An 18,107-nucleotide genomic window follows, 5' to 3' on the forward strand; every position below is an offset into this window, starting at 1 on the left:
CTGCCTTCTGCAGTGTTACGAATAATTACAAGCCACTCTCCTATATATGGGAACTGCTGTTCCATGGGTCAGAAAAAAAGAAAAAAGAAAGAAATGATCAGAAGTTGTGCTGTTTATTCAGTAACTTCCAGTTAGGCTTTTTCAGATGGGGAAGCAGCATCTTCTCCTGGAATCTGGCTTTGTTTCACCCTACTCAGGCAGAAATTCTGATTCACGGGACCTGTGGTAAGGTGATCCCATGTCCTTCACTGTGACACTGGCTCAGGCAGGACACAAAGCCCATCTTGGATGCTCCCATGAATCAGCAAGTCCTTAGGGAGTAAATAAAACCTCTTGCCTACAAGACACACTCGACAGAAACCGATTTGCATCTTTCATCTACAGACAACGGACACCTAAAGAGATAGCTTATTACAACTGCCTCTTGGGATTTGTGTTTAAAAAAAAGAAACTGCCAGTCCCTAATGCAATTCACAGGGGACATAGGGACCCTCTCGAAGTGTGGGCATTCACTTTGATTTGTTTCAGACAGAGTCACAAGAGGAGGGCTCTTTTGAGTCATCTGGTTGACCTTTCCCTTTGCTTTAGAGATGAGAAACCTGAGGCTGGGAAGGGGGGTCGCTCAGCATTATCTGGCTGGTGGGTGGCAAAAGCACCTGGGGTCCTGCCTCCTGTGCCCTTCCTGGCCGACAGTGTTGCTTACACGTCCAGGGCTAAGGTCTTCTCCCTTAGCCTCAGTTCAACCGGTCTGAGCCCAGACAGTGCACCCTGGGAAAGGCATTTTGGCCTTGGCAAATGTCAGCAGCCCCCAAGGAAAGGCAAGCTACCAGCCACCTCCTGAAGTTCCCAGCACATGTCATTGGGGTCAGGCTGTTGGGCAGCAGCCCCATGGCACTCAAACCCCTGTATGCTCCCAGAGTAGACCAGACGTACAGGGAAAATGTTCAGAGATCAGCCTCAGCGGCCCTTTAAAAACTTTCTTTTTCACTCCCAGGTCCAGGGATGGAGCAACATCACACTTGAATTTTGCAGTCCCTGGAATATTCCTTCCTAATTAAAGACCCCGGGAAAATTCCAGCCTCTGCATCTGTTTCACTTGGACAATAAAGTCTAACAGTGTGAGAAGCACAGGTTTGAAAGCCAACCCATCAGGCTCAAGGAAAAGAGGTGGATGAGGGCTATGCCCAGCATGGTGGGCCCACTCAACGGATTAGCTACCCAAGGCAGAGGCAGGGGTCAGGATGCTTGGCAAGTCTTTCCCAGTTTCAGAGGACGGTCTATGGGGGACTGGCAGAACCTGATTCTTTGTGACTATATTTCAAGCCAACTGAATCAAATTAATTTTGCCTCCAAGACTTTTTGAGCATTGTTATCATGTCTCTTGAGATCTTATAAAGAGGGTCCCAAATCAGTATTCAATAGAAACGATGGCCGTTTCAATGACCATGGACTTGGCAAGGAGCATAGGATACTAAGAGAAATGCTTGGCTGGTTTGAGTGCCTGACCTTTTCCTTCCAAACCAAGTGTCTATGACAAGGCCACATAATGGAGGACAGTCCCCTGAGTGACTTAGTCAAAGGAAGTAAGAAGTGAAGCTGAACGGTTCTGACATTTAAATTGTCATGGAGACAGAGTGCTTAAAGGCAGCCTGAACCTCCCTCCATTTTGCCATTGCTTTAAATAATTCAAATTGAAAACCCTAGCTGCGGAATAATGTTTCTTTTCTGTTTCTGATGGATTTTTTTTTTCCCCTTCTGGGGGGAGTTGAGGCGGTCTGGGACGATAGCTATGGCAACACCTTTAGGTTATGGAGGCTTAGCCCTGGGAGGATCACAGAAGAGGCCAATCAGAAATCTCTGATCTGAGGTCATTTCAGATAGATGTTCTCCAGGGAAGACAGCTCCACAGTCTGCCTTGTGACACAACCAGTATATGCCAAAGTCTAGAAGCTTAAGTCTATCTGTATCGTCATGGCATTATAGAAAAGGGGGCCCCTCCTTTTTGCAGTGGGGTTCCAGACCTTTTGTATATCTTAGTGGAATAGAATGAATAACATGATCACTACGGGCTTTTGGAGAAATAGTGCAGTAAAATGACCCAATATGCTTTGAGACGTCCAGCTGGAAGGAGCAGAACTCGGCAGCTTCAGCAGGCATGGAGAGCAAGAGCACAGCGGAACGGGGCTTTACAGTGTGCGACCACACAAGGCCACGCCCGCCCAGCTGAGGAGCCTGGCGGTCACACCTTACTTTTCTGGTCCTGCCCTCATACGGTCCCAGGGAGGCTGCTAGCTATGGGTTAAGAGCAAAACTCTCTTTGATTTATGACCTGAGTCTGGACTGAACCTAGAGAAGGCATTTGGCATAAAAGATACATTTCTCTCCCAGGCGTCCGATATATTGTTTTGTGATTCTGTGGATGGGAGGCTGGGATGGGGGCATGATCATCAAAATGAGCTTGCCATCTTTCATTAGGTTCTTTCGGCTAACTGCAGAGAGGAGACCATTTGTCAGGTGAAAATTGAGACAGGAAGCAGGTATCAAGAAAGAAGACGCGTCGTGCACATCTTGCTCTCTGCAAATAAAACACCTAGAAATGCTGGAAACCACTGGCTTGCCGGAGACCACATGTAAACCTCAGTTCACTTTAGTTCACATTTCTGGCTTGTGGGAGAGCTTCTCAACAGGCAAACAGATGCTTTTAAAGACTGGGGCTTAAAATATGTTTTGTCTTCCAGATGGCATTTCTGCCTTTTTGCCCAGATTAAGGGGTCTTTGCTCTGGGCTCTGGGAAGTGGGGAGGGTACCACCCGGCTCACAGGTAGCTCCTGTTCTCCTGAGCAAATGGAAGGACAGGTCCAAACAGAAGAGGCAAAGGCAGAGAAATGACCAGATCCTTTGAGGCTGATTTCTCCCACCAACGGGCTACAGATTCAGGGAGTCAGGCTGCAAGCAGGCAGAACCCAAGTGTTTGTTCTTTAAGGAAATGTTCCCTATTTTTGTGTGCCTTGGCAAACTCTGGGTGGAATGCAAGGGTTGCCATGGCAACATCCTTTTTTTTTTTTTTTTTTTAAACACAGATAGGTCATGTGGGACCCACGCACATTCTGGAAGCCACGGTTAATAGTTCCCCTGCTAGGTCCTGTTTGGGGGCTCTGGGAGTGATGAGAGACCGCTTCTTTGGGGGTCAAAGGGTCAGGGTCTGCACCCCTAATTCCCCAAGCAAAGTGCCTCCCTGATCGTCACTCATGTGGTCAGGGGTGGAGGCAAACTCGGTTTGCCAGTCTCTCAGCCACCCCATAATAGACTCTTAAGTCTATTTGCTGGGAGGACAGCATGAGCGTTGGGTTCCTCCTGCTCAGTTCCTGCAAAGGTCACTTCCAGCCAGGGCCACATGGCACACCGTGGACATGGGGGACCAGGACTTCTAGAGTCTTCATCCGTGAGCACAGTAACTCCCGTGGGGAAGGCACTGGCTGGCCTGGGGCCCTGGAGCAGCACTGGTGCGGACAGAGCCTGGGGGTGGGGGGTGGGAAGTCAGCGTTTTCAGCCCAACACCGTTGACAGACCGTCCAGGCCAAGCTGCCAAGCTACAGGATCTCAGTGCCCAGAGTGTCCGGGGTGCCGTTCACTTGGGGACGTTCCCACACACTCAGCTCCTGGTGCCGTGTGTGAGGCTACCACGGCAGGAGGTTCACTTCTAGCCCATCAAAGAGAATCCTATGGCTTCTTTCTCACCCTCTCTCCCTAGCAACACCCACAAGGGATGCCTTCTCCTGGGTAGGGTGGACTCGGTTCCACGGACTCACTGGGAGAGAGGAAAAGGGTCCTCTTTAGGGAGAGGATGCTGAGGACTTGGTGGGGAACAGCCTGCTGGTGTCTCTTCAGGTTGCCGTTTAATGCACACCCTTGCACAGCGGCTAATTTCTCTACCAATGAAGTCTAACCCTCACATCCTTCAAGGTCCCTGCTCCCCAGTAGGAGGCAGAAGAACTTGTAGCCTTTAAAGAAGTACTCATTTTTTTTTTGCCCTGAAGTCCAGCATCGCCTGCAGCACTGCCCTCTCACAGGGCAGGGTCCTTTAAGAATCATGCCTGGGGTCTCTAACCAATCTACTTGGGGTCTCTCACACCCCTCCCCAGGAGGACATGGCCAAGTCATTCACGGGGTCCCTCCAGAGAGAGCAAACTGCTTTGGGCAGAAACTAATGATAAACTTGTCCTGTGTATCCGTATTCTGCATTTGGACCCATTCTTGTTCTGAAGCCTGGTCCTGAGGGACCGAGGTGAGTCAGGTGAGAGGGGAGAGAGGAGAGATAGACAGATGTGAAGTGTCTAGCGGGGCAGGGCAGGCTAGAGGGACAGGCAGGCCATTGCCTTACTTGGCCTGGATGTGTGGGACCCCAGGCATTTTCACAGAGGGACTTGTAACCCCCCAGGTTCCCGGGAGCTTACACCTGCTCCCTCCTCCATACTACAGCTCAAACCCTAGTTTTACTTGTGCTCATCATGGATATTTGCAGTGGGGAAGTTTCTAGAGTTGCTGCCAGGCTGTTGCCCAAAGTGCTTGCAGAGGTGATTTGGAAGAAGACCCCAAACTGAGACCTTGGATGCTCCAAGTCTGAGAAGATCAGAGGGAGAGAGCAGAGAGAGAGGGGAGGCTTGAGGAGGGATTCATAAACACACACCGCACCCCAAAACCACCCGGCTGCAGCAAGAGAGGAAAGATTCTGGCACCTCCATACTGAACGAAAAGGGAAAAGGGAGAGGGGAATAGCTTGTAGCTTTAAGATGCAATGGAAAGAAAGAAGAGTAAGACAAGTCCCATCACAGAAATAAAGACCTGAGCTTGGAAACGTACAGAGGGAAGAATTACAGCGAAAGGTTACTGGCTAATCAGACTACGCAAGCTTGAATGAATAGCGGTGGTGGATATGGCATCTAGGAAAAGTCAGGAAATCGCAAACTTGAAATGGGGTTGGCTTCAGTTCCCTTCCCCAACAGAAGTATTTTACCTGTCGAGTTGGCTAAGCTTATTAACATCTTTTTGTTTTCTTGTGAAAATGAGTCAGTTGCAGAATCTGACTGCCTGAAGATGTTACGTAAAATACAGTGGTTTGATCTTTCCAGCTTTCCGTTTGGGATGGTGTTTCTCTTTCTATCTGGGAAGACAGACTAAGAAAGCAAATTGGAAGATGAGAGAAAGGTGAGATGCACAAGGACCTTAACTTACAGAGGTCTCCCAGCATGGAGATGTGTTTGGACTCTGTTACTCTGGACCACTGGGGCGTGGCTTGCAATACCTCCTCACCACCAGCCTATGTCCCTCCCCATCCCCAAACTACCCACCCCAAAGAGGCAGGGATGTGTGTCGGAGCACAAGCTTCTATCAGCAGTAAAGCAATTAGGGACGATGGATGTCACACATGAAGAAACCCAATATATACGTCTGTCTGTGTGTCTATATGATAGAGATGCCCACGGTTATGCTTCTTTTTTTTGTCTAAATGGCAGCACAGGCGGCAAAGCTGGGAGAAAGGCTCTCTGCAGATTCCAAAATGCTGGTGCGCGATGGGCTCTAGGAACAGAAAGCCAAGTGCCGACGGAACCCGAGAGCTCCCCAACTCTGCCAACAAGAGTCCTGTAGAAAAGGCAGTAGAACAGAAGCGAAGGGGGTGCAACTTGCAGACCGCTGGGCGCTGCACCCCATTCGATGGCTTTCCCCTCATGCCTTGCCGGGGGGCCTCCACTAGGTTGGGGAAGGAAGCCAGGGTAGGACGGGAAGCCCCCACTTCTGCAGCAACTCAGAAGTCAGCTTCTTGGCACTGAGGGTTGCCCTGGGGTGGGGGAGGGAGGGAGTCTCCAGTTGACCCCTGGGTTGAAAGAACAGGGCGCGGAGGTGATTGCGTGTTCCGTCTCTCTCTTGCTGCCTTACACCGCCAACCTGGATGGCCATGGGAATTCCGAGATGAAAATGAAGTTTCTCTTTAGAGTTCCTACAGGTGGTCGAAGCGATCATCCGGAACTCCTGGCTATTTATTGCATTAGGAAACAAGACCACTAAAGCATTGAAGACAGCCCTTTTGTGTACCTGCCAAGGGGATGAAGTGGGTTTGCAATAACACGGGTTGCACTGCAACCTTGGGTTCTTTGCTGGACTGTGCTGCGTCTGCACCGTCCGTATCTGCTTTTTTTTGTGGAGGAAGAGTCTGCCCGCGGGGCAAGCACATGCGCGTGAGCCAGGAACGCAGCTGCTGGGGAGGCCGCTACTCCATGCCGCTCCGGAGGATCTGGTTGGCCGCGATCAGCATGACGCTTATGATGAAGGCCATGGCAAAGGCGCAGATGAGGCTCTTCCGGACGCAGGTCTGTCTGTTCTGCTTCTGGGAATGCACTGGAGTGGGGTGTAGGGCAGAGGGTCAGGAGGCAGGGAGGGAAGGCAGGGAGGGAAGAGAGAAATGACACAGTGAGACAGATTGCACTTCTTCCTCAACAAGCCCAGGGACCGGTCCACAGGAAGAAGACCTGTCACATCAAGTGAAGCATGTCTAGGTCAGCTCTCGGAAGAGACTGGGCATCCCTGCCCCTGGCAAAGGGTATGAAGTGGCCAGACTTCAAAAATCATGGCAGATGTGATGTTCAGAGTGAGATCTAGGCTTCCAGATGCAATAGCGCTACAGCGATTTTGGAGCGAGGAAATACATCACATTTTCAGCGTGAGTCTCACCAAAGGCATCATCCAGGCCTGGCCATGTCGTTTCTGCAGAAAGCCAGCCTCCCATGTTTGAGGCAGCTGTTACAGACAGAGCGAGGTTCGGATGCATCCCTACAGGACGGGCTGGAAGCCACTTACCTTTCCCAGGACTGTTCTTGGGTAGCTGCCAGTTGAAATTACTCTAAGGGACTTCTGGCATTATGGCAGATATGCACAGCAGTGGTTCGAGCGCGGGGTCCCTGGGTAAGCTACATCGCAGCACCAAGAACTTATTAAAAAGGCAGATTCTCAGGCTAGCCCCTGCTCCCCGCCGATCTGTTGAATGGGGGACTCTGGCCAGTGATCTCCCGAGTTTAACTAGGTGATCGTGGTGCCTGCTGAAATCTGGGTTGTGGAGACCACGTGAGCTGTGGATAGGACCCACGTGAAGCAAGGGGGTGCAGAATCCTCTCAGGCTTTTCGGAGGCAGGGTGTCCCTGCCCCCAGATCCTGAGGCCCCAAGGGTCTGACCTGGGGTCCTGGGGGTGGCGCTGTCTTAATCCTTTTGTTGGGCCAGGTCTTGAGTCACCATTTTTATAAGGCCCACGAGAAACCATTAGTTGGTCTCGATCAGAAGGCGTTAACTAGTGGGTTAGGAATATGGGCCAGAAATAGGGAAATGGAAATAACAAGAAAGGAAAAGCTTTGATGAAAGAACAGACTCTCTCCTCCAGGCATTGCTTCCCATGCCAGAATTTCTTTTCCTTCTCTTTCCTCTTTTTGTCTACACCTCCTTCCCTGTCCGTCCCGGTCCCGCAGTAAGCTTTACACAGAGTTTACCACTTAGCTTGTGGAAGAAATCCCTTCCTGGGAGGCTGGCGGGAGGTGACCTACACCAGGGCTACTCGCTGGACCAGCTGCCTCGGCACCATCTGGGAGTCTGATGTCAATGCGAATTCTCCCACCCCATCACAGAATGACTGAATCCAAATCTATGGGGGTGGAGGCCAAGAATGTGTATTTTTAATAAGCTCTGCAGGTGATTAGGGGATCTCTGGGCCCCAGCCCCAGGCTTTTTGGTTCAGTACATCTGGGTGGGGCCCAAGAACCTGATAGAGCTTGAGTTGCTGGGGGCAGGAGGGCTGTGTGCGTGTGTAGGTGTGTGTTAGGGACATCGGGGTGTGGGTACTGCAGAAACCCAAGACCAGGACTGAAGAACATTTTCAGATTACCTTCCATTTTGCAAAGGGGTCCTTCTGCTAGACATTCTACTGTACCTTTGCAAACAACCACCAGCTGAGGGAAAGTGGTTTTTCTTTAGGCCAAATTGAGTGAAAAAAGAAAGAAAAGAAGCGTAATTTCCCTTAAAATTACTCTCGGCTGGAAAGAAGACTGGCAAAAGAAAAAGGTCAAGGTAGGGTCCACATGCCTTTAAAAAAAACTAAAAAAAATGTTCAAGTTCACGTCCCTCTCCCCCTTGACACTGAGTGGCTCCTCTAATGCCCTAGAAATAGCAGGGAAGAAGCAGGAAGTGGGTGATGTTTCCAAAGGCAAAGGAGCTTCCCCTGAGACAAGGCTCAGTGGGGCCTCTACAAATTACATCCACCGGAAAGCTTCTCCAGCAAGCCACACTTCACAGATGCCCAATGCCCCCGGCACAGCTCCCGGCTCCCTCCCCAATACCTGTCGATTTCTGCCTTAGTCTCTTAGGCCTTGTCTTGGTATCTTTAATCCTTCTGGGTCCACTGGGTGGACCCAGTTTTTGGCTCAGTTCTCTACTACTTGCTCATCCTGTCTGGGTCTTAGAATCTTATAAGTTCTTACCTGCAGGAAGAAAATTTCCTTGGTGCGGAGATGTGCCTGCCCCCAGAAGTGGGCAAATGTAAAAAGTTATATCAGCCCTCAGGAAGGAAAAGGGAGGTGGTGTTTGGGAAGGAAAGGACCCAAAGCAGAAAATAAGATGAGGATGTGGAAGCGGCGTATCTAACACTTTCCGAGGACTAGCTAATTTATTCCGGGCAGCTCCTCAGTATAAAAATGCTTCTGAAGGCAGACATCTACCTTCCTATCTTGAGGGCTGGCGAAGGCTTAAGGAAAAGAAAAATTGTGTGATTGGGCTGAGGGAGAAATTTTTTGCTGAAGCCCTTCTTTGTGAAGGACACTCAGAAAACAAGGTTACAGGCAACAGGATTATCCCCCAGGAGAGTGGCTGCACCTTTGATCTAAAAATCCTTCAAAGCAGTAGGAGGGGAGAGATAAGGAAGGAGAAAAGGCCTGGGGACCTAATAGTTTGTACGTCAGGTCATGCCAGTCTGGATCCAGACATGAGTACTGTAAGCAGAGTGAAGCTTCCAGCTCTCTCCTGGGTAGTTCTGAAACCCACCATCATTGGAGATTGGAGTCTTTAATTCAGATTCTGTGCAAGGATGAGAACTCTTTTTCATTTTTTAAATTAATTAATTAATTTATTTATGTTTGGCTGCGTTGGGTCTTCATTTCTGCACACAGGCTTTCTTTAGTTGCGATGAGCGGGTGGCTACTCTTCATTGTGGTGCGTGGGCTTCTCATTGCGGTGGCTTCTCTTGTTGCAGAGCACGGGCTCTAGGCACGTGGGCTCAGTAGTTGTGGCGCACGGGCTTAGATGCTCCACGGCATGTGGGATCTTCCTGGACCAGGGCTCGAACCTGTGTCCCCTGCATTGGCCGGCGGATTCTTAACCACTATGCCACCAAGGAAGTCCAGGATGAGAATTCTTTCACATCCAGTTCTGATGTAAGTTGTGTGGCAGAGTGAAGAAGCCAGACACCAATCTGAATCACAGTCATCTTATCCCACACTGTAGCTGTGTGAGCTTGGGCAAGCCAAGCTCCCTGGGCCTCAATTTCCCCATCTATAAAATGTGGGTAAATAAGACCTACTTTGTGGTGAGGATTATGAACATAGGAAGGTACTTGAATGTTGTCTGTGCCCCGTGAATGCTAATTCCTATGTGGAAACCTTGAAAAAATTCCCCTTTACTTACTGAGCACCCACCTCAGTGGGCAAGGTACACATATGTGCTTTATAGACGTCCTTGCAGAATTAATAGCGATAGTCCTTTGTGAATTGGGTGTGTGACCCTCATTTGGTAGGTGAGGGCTCTGAAGCTCCGAGAAGTAGAGTCCAAGGTCCTTTGGCAAATGGTGAAGGTGGGATTTGAACCCCCGTCTGAGTCTAATATCCAGGTTCAAAAGTTCTACACAAACTCTCTCCTGATCTTTTGTTTAGCAATAGAAAGTACAGCCAGAGGAAGATCCAAAAGAAGTTGTACTTCAAACACTTGGTGTGGTCGACAGTATAACCCAGCACTAATTAATGTGTTTGTTGATAATAATTTAATGCCTGTCTTTGGCTATCATATATTTGCATTGCACTATATTTTTGTGTATTTATTCATTCTCAGTGTCTACGCTTGGTTTCCCCAACAAGATGACAGGTCAGCCCAGGATGAACTGTGAGTTGGAGATATGGCTTCTTCTCTTCACTGCCACTTAGGAAGAGCCCTGGGCAAGAGGCTGAATTTCTCTGAGCCTCAGTTTCTCTCTCTGTAAAAGGAGCTAATGATAATTGTTCTGTTAATTTCAAAAATTATTTCAGAGCTTAACGGGCTCATAAAAAATCAAAAACTATTGTGCAACTGTGACTTGCTAGAGAAATGCAAGGTATCCTTCCTGTATCCCCTGAGGGCTGGAGAAAAGATCTGCTGGGTTTTCTCCTGTTTCCTGCAGCCTCTAGCCCCAGGCTGAGACTACAGCAGATGCTCCCAAAACTTTGCTTTGGTCCCTTCCCTCAATTATTCATCCTGAACTGCAGCCAGACTCGCCTTCCTGGAGTAGTGCTTGGTATGCGTCATCACGCCCTGCAATCTCCCTGAAGGCCCCCCCCCCCCCTTGCTGGGGGAAGCAGTTCTATCCAGCTCCTAAGCTCAGCAGGTAGGCAGGACCACAGATCACCTCCTATCCCCTTTGCCCCTCTGTCCCTAGACGACCCGTCCTCCCCTCCCCCAGCAACCTTTGTCTCAGCCAGGCAGCTCTGCTCTCTACCTAAGACTCTGCTGCACGGTTCATACCTTTCCCTCTGTTAAGGGTGTCCACTTACCTTCCCTCTCATTTCTTCCAGGCCTAACCTAAACTTGACTTTCCTATGAGGCTTCTCCTGAACATCTATCGTGCTCTCAAAGGGCCTGATATTTTAATTAAAAAAAAATCTAGCTCTTAATATTTATTTACTTTCAATTGAGAAAGAATCCACATACCATAAAATTCACCTTTTTAGGGTGTACAATTCAGTGGTATTTAGTACATTCCCAAGGGTTGTGAAACCATCACCACCACCTAATTCTAGAAAGTTCTCATCACCCTAAAAAGAAACCCCACACACATTAGAAGTCACTCCTCATCCCCCTCTCTCCCCAGCCCCTGGTAATCATTAATCTACTTTCTGTCTCTATGGATTTGCCTATTCTGGGCATTTCATATACATGGCATCATACACTATGTGACCTTTTGTGTCTGGCTTCTTTCACTTAACATAATCTTTCCCAGGTTCATCCATGCTGTAGCATGTGTGGGCACTTCATTCCTTTTTGTGGCTGAATAATATTCCATTGAATGGGCGTACCACCTTCTGTTTATCCATTCACCAACTGATGGACATTTGGGTTGTTTCTACTTTTTTGGCTATTATAAATAATGCTGCTATGAACGTTCATGTACAAGTGTTTGTGTGGACGTGTTTTCAGTTCCCTTGGGTACAAATCTAGGAGCCACATTGCTGGGTCATATGGTAACTCTATGTTTAACTTGTCAAGGAACCTATTCCTTTTTGGATCTTATTGAACACTGAAAATGGCAAGAATACATCATGCTATTGGTGATCTTTTCTATGTCTTTATTCCCAGTAGATGTTGATATCTTTCTACATAGTACTTGTCACAGTAGGAGTCCAGAAAGTACATGAGGATGAAATGTGAGTTAGGGGAGGCTGACACAGGAGGATACAGAAGTGAGGTTTCCTGTTTTCTTAAAAGCTCATTAGCGAGTCCGTGCACCAGCAGACTCCTGGCTGCTGTGACAGGACCTGGGTTTGTAAGCTCTAGTGACAGCCTGCTCCTTCCCCTTCTTATTTTGACAGAGATTCACATGGCTCTGCTCGGCAAATGCCAGGCAGTGGCTCTCGAATTTTTTCCCGGAGACAGGAGTCTACACGGATTTTGCCATTGACCAGCTGGGTGAGCCTATGTAGAATGGGTTCATAATCCTTCTGGCTTCAATCTTCAGGGGCACTGGCTCCCAAATAAGGCAAATCAGAATCATAACAATTCTGACTAATTGCCCTAACACAGATGTATGTAAGTGATGTTCCTGGCAGGGAGTTTGGGGCTCAGGAAATGGTAAAACAATATACAACCCAGCTCAGGTGATTCTAACAATTAGCCAGATCTACTAGGTCTGGGAGCTAGAGTTCTGTGATCCTTCCAGGTCTGACACTTTATGATTATATGAAATTGGATAGTTCCATCACCTAAGGTGGAGTTAATTAAGAGTTTGTGAAAGAGATTTTTCATCAGTGATAACAGAGCGTCCAGGCACCCACGTAAGACCTGAAGTTAGAAGTGGAGGATGTGGCCTCTAAGGGAACAGGTGATGCTTTTGTAGGAGGAAGACAGGCCACCTGTACTTGTGTGGGTATGAGCTGGCCCTTAGTCACCACAAAATCATCTTGGGTTTCCGGATGTCAGACAGCTGTGTCTGGCTTTGAGGGTCCTGCAAGGCTCCCTGGCATGGTGTGGCCAGGTGTTATTTTGGTCTTTCCAGCCATCCTTCCCCTTCGTGTAACAAAATTCATCTTTTGGTTTGGGGATCTGTGCCTCTCCACCTGGTGGAACTCTCAATCCAGGGCCTCACCTTTCCCCTAGTAACAAACCACATTGGCCAGTAGAGTACCCTAAGCTCTTGGCTTGTCCAGAGGTAGGCACACTGGCCAAGCACATTTGGAGCCCCTTCTTGGAATGGAGCTGAATCTCGAGAGAGAGAATCCTGTTGACCTTGGGGAGAGAGGGCCTGCCCAAGAATGATGCCAACAGAGAGGAAAGGACGGAGAGAATGAGAGCAAGGCGGGGCACGGAGAGAATGTTGCTTGAGCTCTTTGGGTTCAAGTCAACCAAAGCTCATCCCTTTGGCTTCCCCTATTATTTGAGCCAGTGCTTTTTAGTTTAATGGGGTGTGGATTGAGTTTCTCTTACTTGAAGCCAAAAGAGTCTTGACCAATACTCTTGGGAACTCCAACGTTGGCAAGGACTTAACTTTAGGGATGAAATGTGTCAAGAGGATGGTTCAAGCCCTGTAAATTTGGTCCCTGCACCATCTTTCAAAGATGTGGTGTTCCAGCAGTACATACTCTGCAATGTCTCCAGGTAAAAAGTAACAATAAGAAGAGAACTGGGACCAGGGACCGGCCAGTTTTGTTTTTTTGTTTGTTATGATTGCTTACTAATGTGTTAAGCATTGTACTAAATCTTCTCACGTGTTATCCCATTTAATCCTCATAACAACCATATGAGGTAGGTCATGATAAGATTCCCATTTCACAGATGAAAAAATCTTAGGCTCTTAATATTTATTTAAGTGCCTTACTCAAGTGACCTATAGGTGGTGAGGCAGGATTTTAAGCCAGCCCTGTCCAGAGTGCAGAGCTGGAGTTTTTAGCTATCATGCCTATAGCTCTCCAGGTCTCTATCTTATATTTCAGAATCTCTTCACTCCTCACTCATGGCTCCAGAAAACTTTCCTACAGGTTTGCTTTGATAGGTCCCCAACTAGAAGAAGAAAAATCCTTTTTTGTCCAAAGCTCCAACTTTCTTTCAAACTGTCTCCTGTCTCACCACCTGCCATGGACTTCACCTACGCCTTAACCTCCTACATCTGCCCCAGGAGAACAGGTTTTATTTCAGGAAAGTCACGGCATCAGGTGAGCTGGGAGCAGATGGTGTGGATGACACATCATGCCCTTTTCAGTTGAATGGGCATGAAATGCCCAAGGTGTACGGCCAGGTGGTGAGCCAGGTCTCCCAATCCAGGTGTGCATTTGACGTCCCGACAGAAACATTGCAACTTCAGCAGGGATGGCTTGAGTTGGAGCTCTGGGACATGGCTACAAAATTCTTTCTCACCTTCCAAGGAGCCCAGAAATGTTTGAATCTAGATACGACCACTGTTGTCCAATCTTTGCATCATCAGACAAATGAAAAAAATAAGGCTCAGAGAGTTTTAAAATAAGTTCCCATGGTCACACAGCTAGTCTACACAGGGCAGGGAACAGAACCCACATGACTGCACAGGGATGCTTTGGGGGCTACCTGGCCTGGGTCACCCCTCTGACATTTGTTTCTCTTGTCCATCATACTGAATGGTACAGAGTAGCTATGCTGTGTCTTTCACAGAAACTATTTATTCCCCAGTTGATGATTTTTGCTTGATTGCCCTCTCCCGTGCATGTTGTCAGAATGCCTACAAAACCCTGACAGCTGGTATTCCATTTAGGGACAAGACTTGGGGGACGCATCTTGAAAGGGCTCACACACAGATCTTGCCGCACGTCTACTTGACTTCCAAATATAATGTGATTTCACTGGCGACGAAATGGAAAAGGAGTGAGGATGATGAAGAGTCATTCTGTAAAGAGTCTTTGAAACACCTAAGCTCGGGGAAATGACCCAGGGCCACTAAAGGGGAGCCAGGGCGGGGTTTGGTCAGGTGGACCTAGATTTGAAGCCTTACTCGCAGTTTGACTTTGGACAAATGACTCCATCTTGCTGAGCCTCAGTTTCCTCATCTGTCCCATAAGAACCACAGAACTGATCCCTCAGGCCGTGCCGACAGGTCGGTCTAACGTGTTAACAAATGACCAGCACTTGGCAAGCGTGCCAGACAGCTTTCCCTCATCCCTTTCCTCCTGCACTTAGTATATAACATAATTTATCATAAGAACATTTAATAAGGATCTGGTGACAGGCAAATAGATGATTCAATCCCAAGACCACTAAATTTTATAGATGTCAGTGACTGGAACCAAATAATAAAATGTGAAATTCGTCTCTCAGTGTCACTGAGCTTATGTTCTCCAAAATCAAAACAGCTGGTGAGTACAAGTGGTCCAACTGAAGCAAACCAGCTTAAACCTCTCTTATTTAGCATGGATGGTGATTGGGCATTGTGGGTAGTCACGTAATCTTGTATCTGACCCATTTGATAAGACATTAGTACATCAGGCATAATCTATCTTAGTAAAGGACTTAAAAAAATGTCTGAGGGATTGGAAGGGTCTGGAAGTCCAACTTTTAGTGAAATATTCTCATTGGATTGGGGACACATAGGCTGCCCACCAGTGGGTAATACCAGAGAGCCCCTGAATTGAGTGGGGTTAAGTGACCTCTTGACCAAAGCACCCAGCACATGGGTGACACCTGGTCAAGTGTCTGACTCAAGTTGATGATTTTCCACTTGGAAACCAGGTGTGAATGAAGGAAAAGTCCACTTCAGAATCCTTGCATTAGATTTTTCTAGAGTCTAGTCTCTTCTCTGCCTTCCCAGGGGCTTCTGTAGGTGACTTCTTTTGGTGCTCTAGGAAAGTGAGTTCTATCCATGGTGTGACACCCCAATTCAGGACCTCCTGAAGAAGTCAGGAAAACTTTCCTTACATGTAACTTGGAATTTCATCCTGTTTAGGCAGATTAGGCAGATCAGACTGTGTGAGAGGCTCTGTGTATGTGTGTGTGTTGTTTGTATTGACCTAAAAATCCAATAAATAAAACAAAATCAAGGCAAAATGAAAACTAAAAAGAGGACAAAAAAACCCTCAAACCTCTCCCATCAGGGGTTCCACACCCTTTGGACCCCTGGCCTATTTCTCCGTTCTTTATTCTTCCATTCATGTGGAAGGAATAATCAATACTTCCTGACTTAATGGACAGAATCCCAACACCTTTGTGAAAGTATCAGACCCAAGATTTATAAAAGTGAAAAATATACTCATTGACAAAATGATGCTGATGGCCTTTGGAAGCCCTCCTGTTAATTTCTAACGGACACACACTGCAGCATTTTCAAACCTTTGCCTCACTCCAGAAGCTCCAGCTTTGCTGAACTCAAAGACATCTGACGTGGGCTTCTTCAAATTCTGACTCTGCTACAAAATGCCTGTTTCACTGACTATCTCCTCCTTCTTTGCTCAGAAACCGATGTGCCCTTTCACTTTTTTTTTTTTTTTTTCTTTTTTTTTTTTTTTTTTTTTTTTTTTTGGCGGTACGCGGGCCTCTCACTGTTGTGGCCTCTCCCATTGTGGAGCACAGGCTCCGGACGCACAGGCTCAGCGGCCATGGCTCACGGGCCCAGCCGCTCCGCGGCATGTGGGATCCTCCCGGACCGGGGCATGAACCCGTGTCCCCTGCATCGGCAGGCGGACTCTCAACCACTGCGCCACCAGGGAAGCCCCCTTTCACTTTTTTAAGGCAAAGACTTCTTTGCCTTAAAAAGCTTTAGGTGTAATAGGTCCTTACACCTTGATTCCTTCCTCTGACACCAAATAGAGCAGAATTTCCAAGCGCCATGGATCACCCAGCTTTATAGGCGACCTAATCAGCATGGGAACATATTTGCTGCAGCAAAGCTCTCAGAAGAGCAGGAGAGAGCTTCCTGAGTGGGAAGCAGAAAGAGTGGAGGTGGCCTGATGGGGGCTCTGGGGCCTGGGGGAAATGTCCCAGCTCCCGTCCCCCCATCGGTCATTTGGGGTTGCAGAGAAGGTAAAATTTGGAGAGATAAGAGTTCCATTGCTGGGACTTCCTGGGTGGTCCAATGGTGAAGACTCTGCACTTCCACTGCGGGGGACGGGGGGTGCGGTTTGATCCCTGGTCGGAGAACTAAGGTCCCGCATGCCTCGTGGTGCATAGCCAAAAAAAAGAAAAAAAAGTTCCATCATTGAAAGAAAGAAAGGCAATCACCTTGTCCCTACAGAGTTAGATGCTGAATTTACCAAGATGCGGGATGGTGCCAGCTGACAGGTGGGAGGGGGATTCTGAAATGTCAGCAAGACCTTGGCTGAAGTGGCTGGACGGGCGAGGGGGCAGCCTGGGTCAAGGGCAAGAGCAGACAGGAAGGAGTTGATCACTGGGGCGATGGGGCAGCCAAACAGCTGGAGGCCGAGAAGATTTAGGAAGCACAAGCCATGCACCTACGCCATCAGACTTCGGTAGATGCAGGGAGAGGCTCAAACTGCCAGCAGGTCCCTGTTTGTGGGCAGCAGGCATGGGGGAAAGATGGAAGGGAGAAGGCCAAGGTCACCACAAGGTCTCAGATGGACTCTCTCAGTCCTAGGGCACCAGGGTGAATTCTGTGTCTGTGTGTCCATCTCTTCCCAGACTCCTTTGCCCTGAGTAAAATCAGGGAGCCCCTTTCCTGAATCTGGAGAGAGCTGTGAGCATTAAAATACATGCACTGGTGACTTTGGTCATATCCGAGATGGGAAAAATCTTACACCTAAATGCAAACACAATGACGTTGTGTTTGGGGCCAAAAAGCGCTGACGTATTTTAAAAACCCTCTCTGACATGAAAATATGTAAAGGGGATTATGTAATCAAGCTCACGAGGTCATTCAAGAAATCAAGGTGTGAATTACAAATAATATTCCTTTTATTAAATAAGATCATGAATTTTAAAGCACAGTGCCTGGCCCTTATCAATCACCCCCAAACGGTAAGTGTTGCTAATGCTATATGTACTAATCATTAAAGCAGACCCAGGAAGACTTCTATTTGGAAACCCCTAAGTCAGCTATTTATTTTATTAATAGATGAGCTTTTGAGTAATAAAAAGACAGTGCTTAGAGTTCAGACTATTTCCCAGGGCAGTCTGACCTTTCTGAAAGTACTAAGACTTGTGACATTTCTCTGAATAAAGTATCAATCCATGAACATAGGTTCTTGTGGAAAATGCAGTGCTCAGAAATACTCTTCCTACTCATTTCAAGAGTGTGTCTGACGGCAGGGTGACTAGAGCCCCCAAATACTTCTACTGTTTGAGCACTGAGTCTGTCAGCTAAAATAAAGATGGAACGGAGAAGCCAGGCCTGCTGTTTGCCCAAATTTTAATCCAATCCCTGCCCTCTTCACCTGTCTTCGTCCTCCCAATTCCCCTGCCTGCCCGGCTGCAGATGGAATTAGCTATGACCTTCCCGCCCTTGTGTGGTCCGTGTGGCTCCAACTCCAAACGCAGACATTGATGCTATGGTCCAAGTCCCAAGCAGTGCAGCCAAGGCACCTTCTGGACCACAGCTGGGTTTTGTTTGCTGTACACAGCACTTTTGAAAATTTTCACTGTG

At 48.0% G+C, this 18,107-nt stretch overlaps 1 protein-coding gene across 1 annotated transcript in view; it reads right to left on the minus strand.

Annotated features, from left to right (window-relative positions):
* Nucleotides 1-6,265: 6,265 nt before the first annotated feature.
* The window catches only part of CALN1 (calneuron 1), a 445,907-nt gene continuing 434,065 nt past the window's right edge, over nucleotides 6,266-18,107 (minus strand). Inside the window, exon 6 of the mRNA XM_060079033.1 lies at nucleotides 6,266-6,393. Coding sequence (XP_059935016.1) covers nucleotides 6,266-6,393 — 128 coding nt within the window. The remainder of the gene's footprint in view (nucleotides 6,394-18,107) is intronic.

The sequence above is a fragment of the Mesoplodon densirostris genome, chromosome 16 (genome assembly GCF_025265405.1).
Source record: "Mesoplodon densirostris isolate mMesDen1 chromosome 16, mMesDen1 primary haplotype, whole genome shotgun sequence".
NCBI lineage: Eukaryota > Metazoa > Chordata > Mammalia > Artiodactyla > Ziphiidae > Mesoplodon > Mesoplodon densirostris.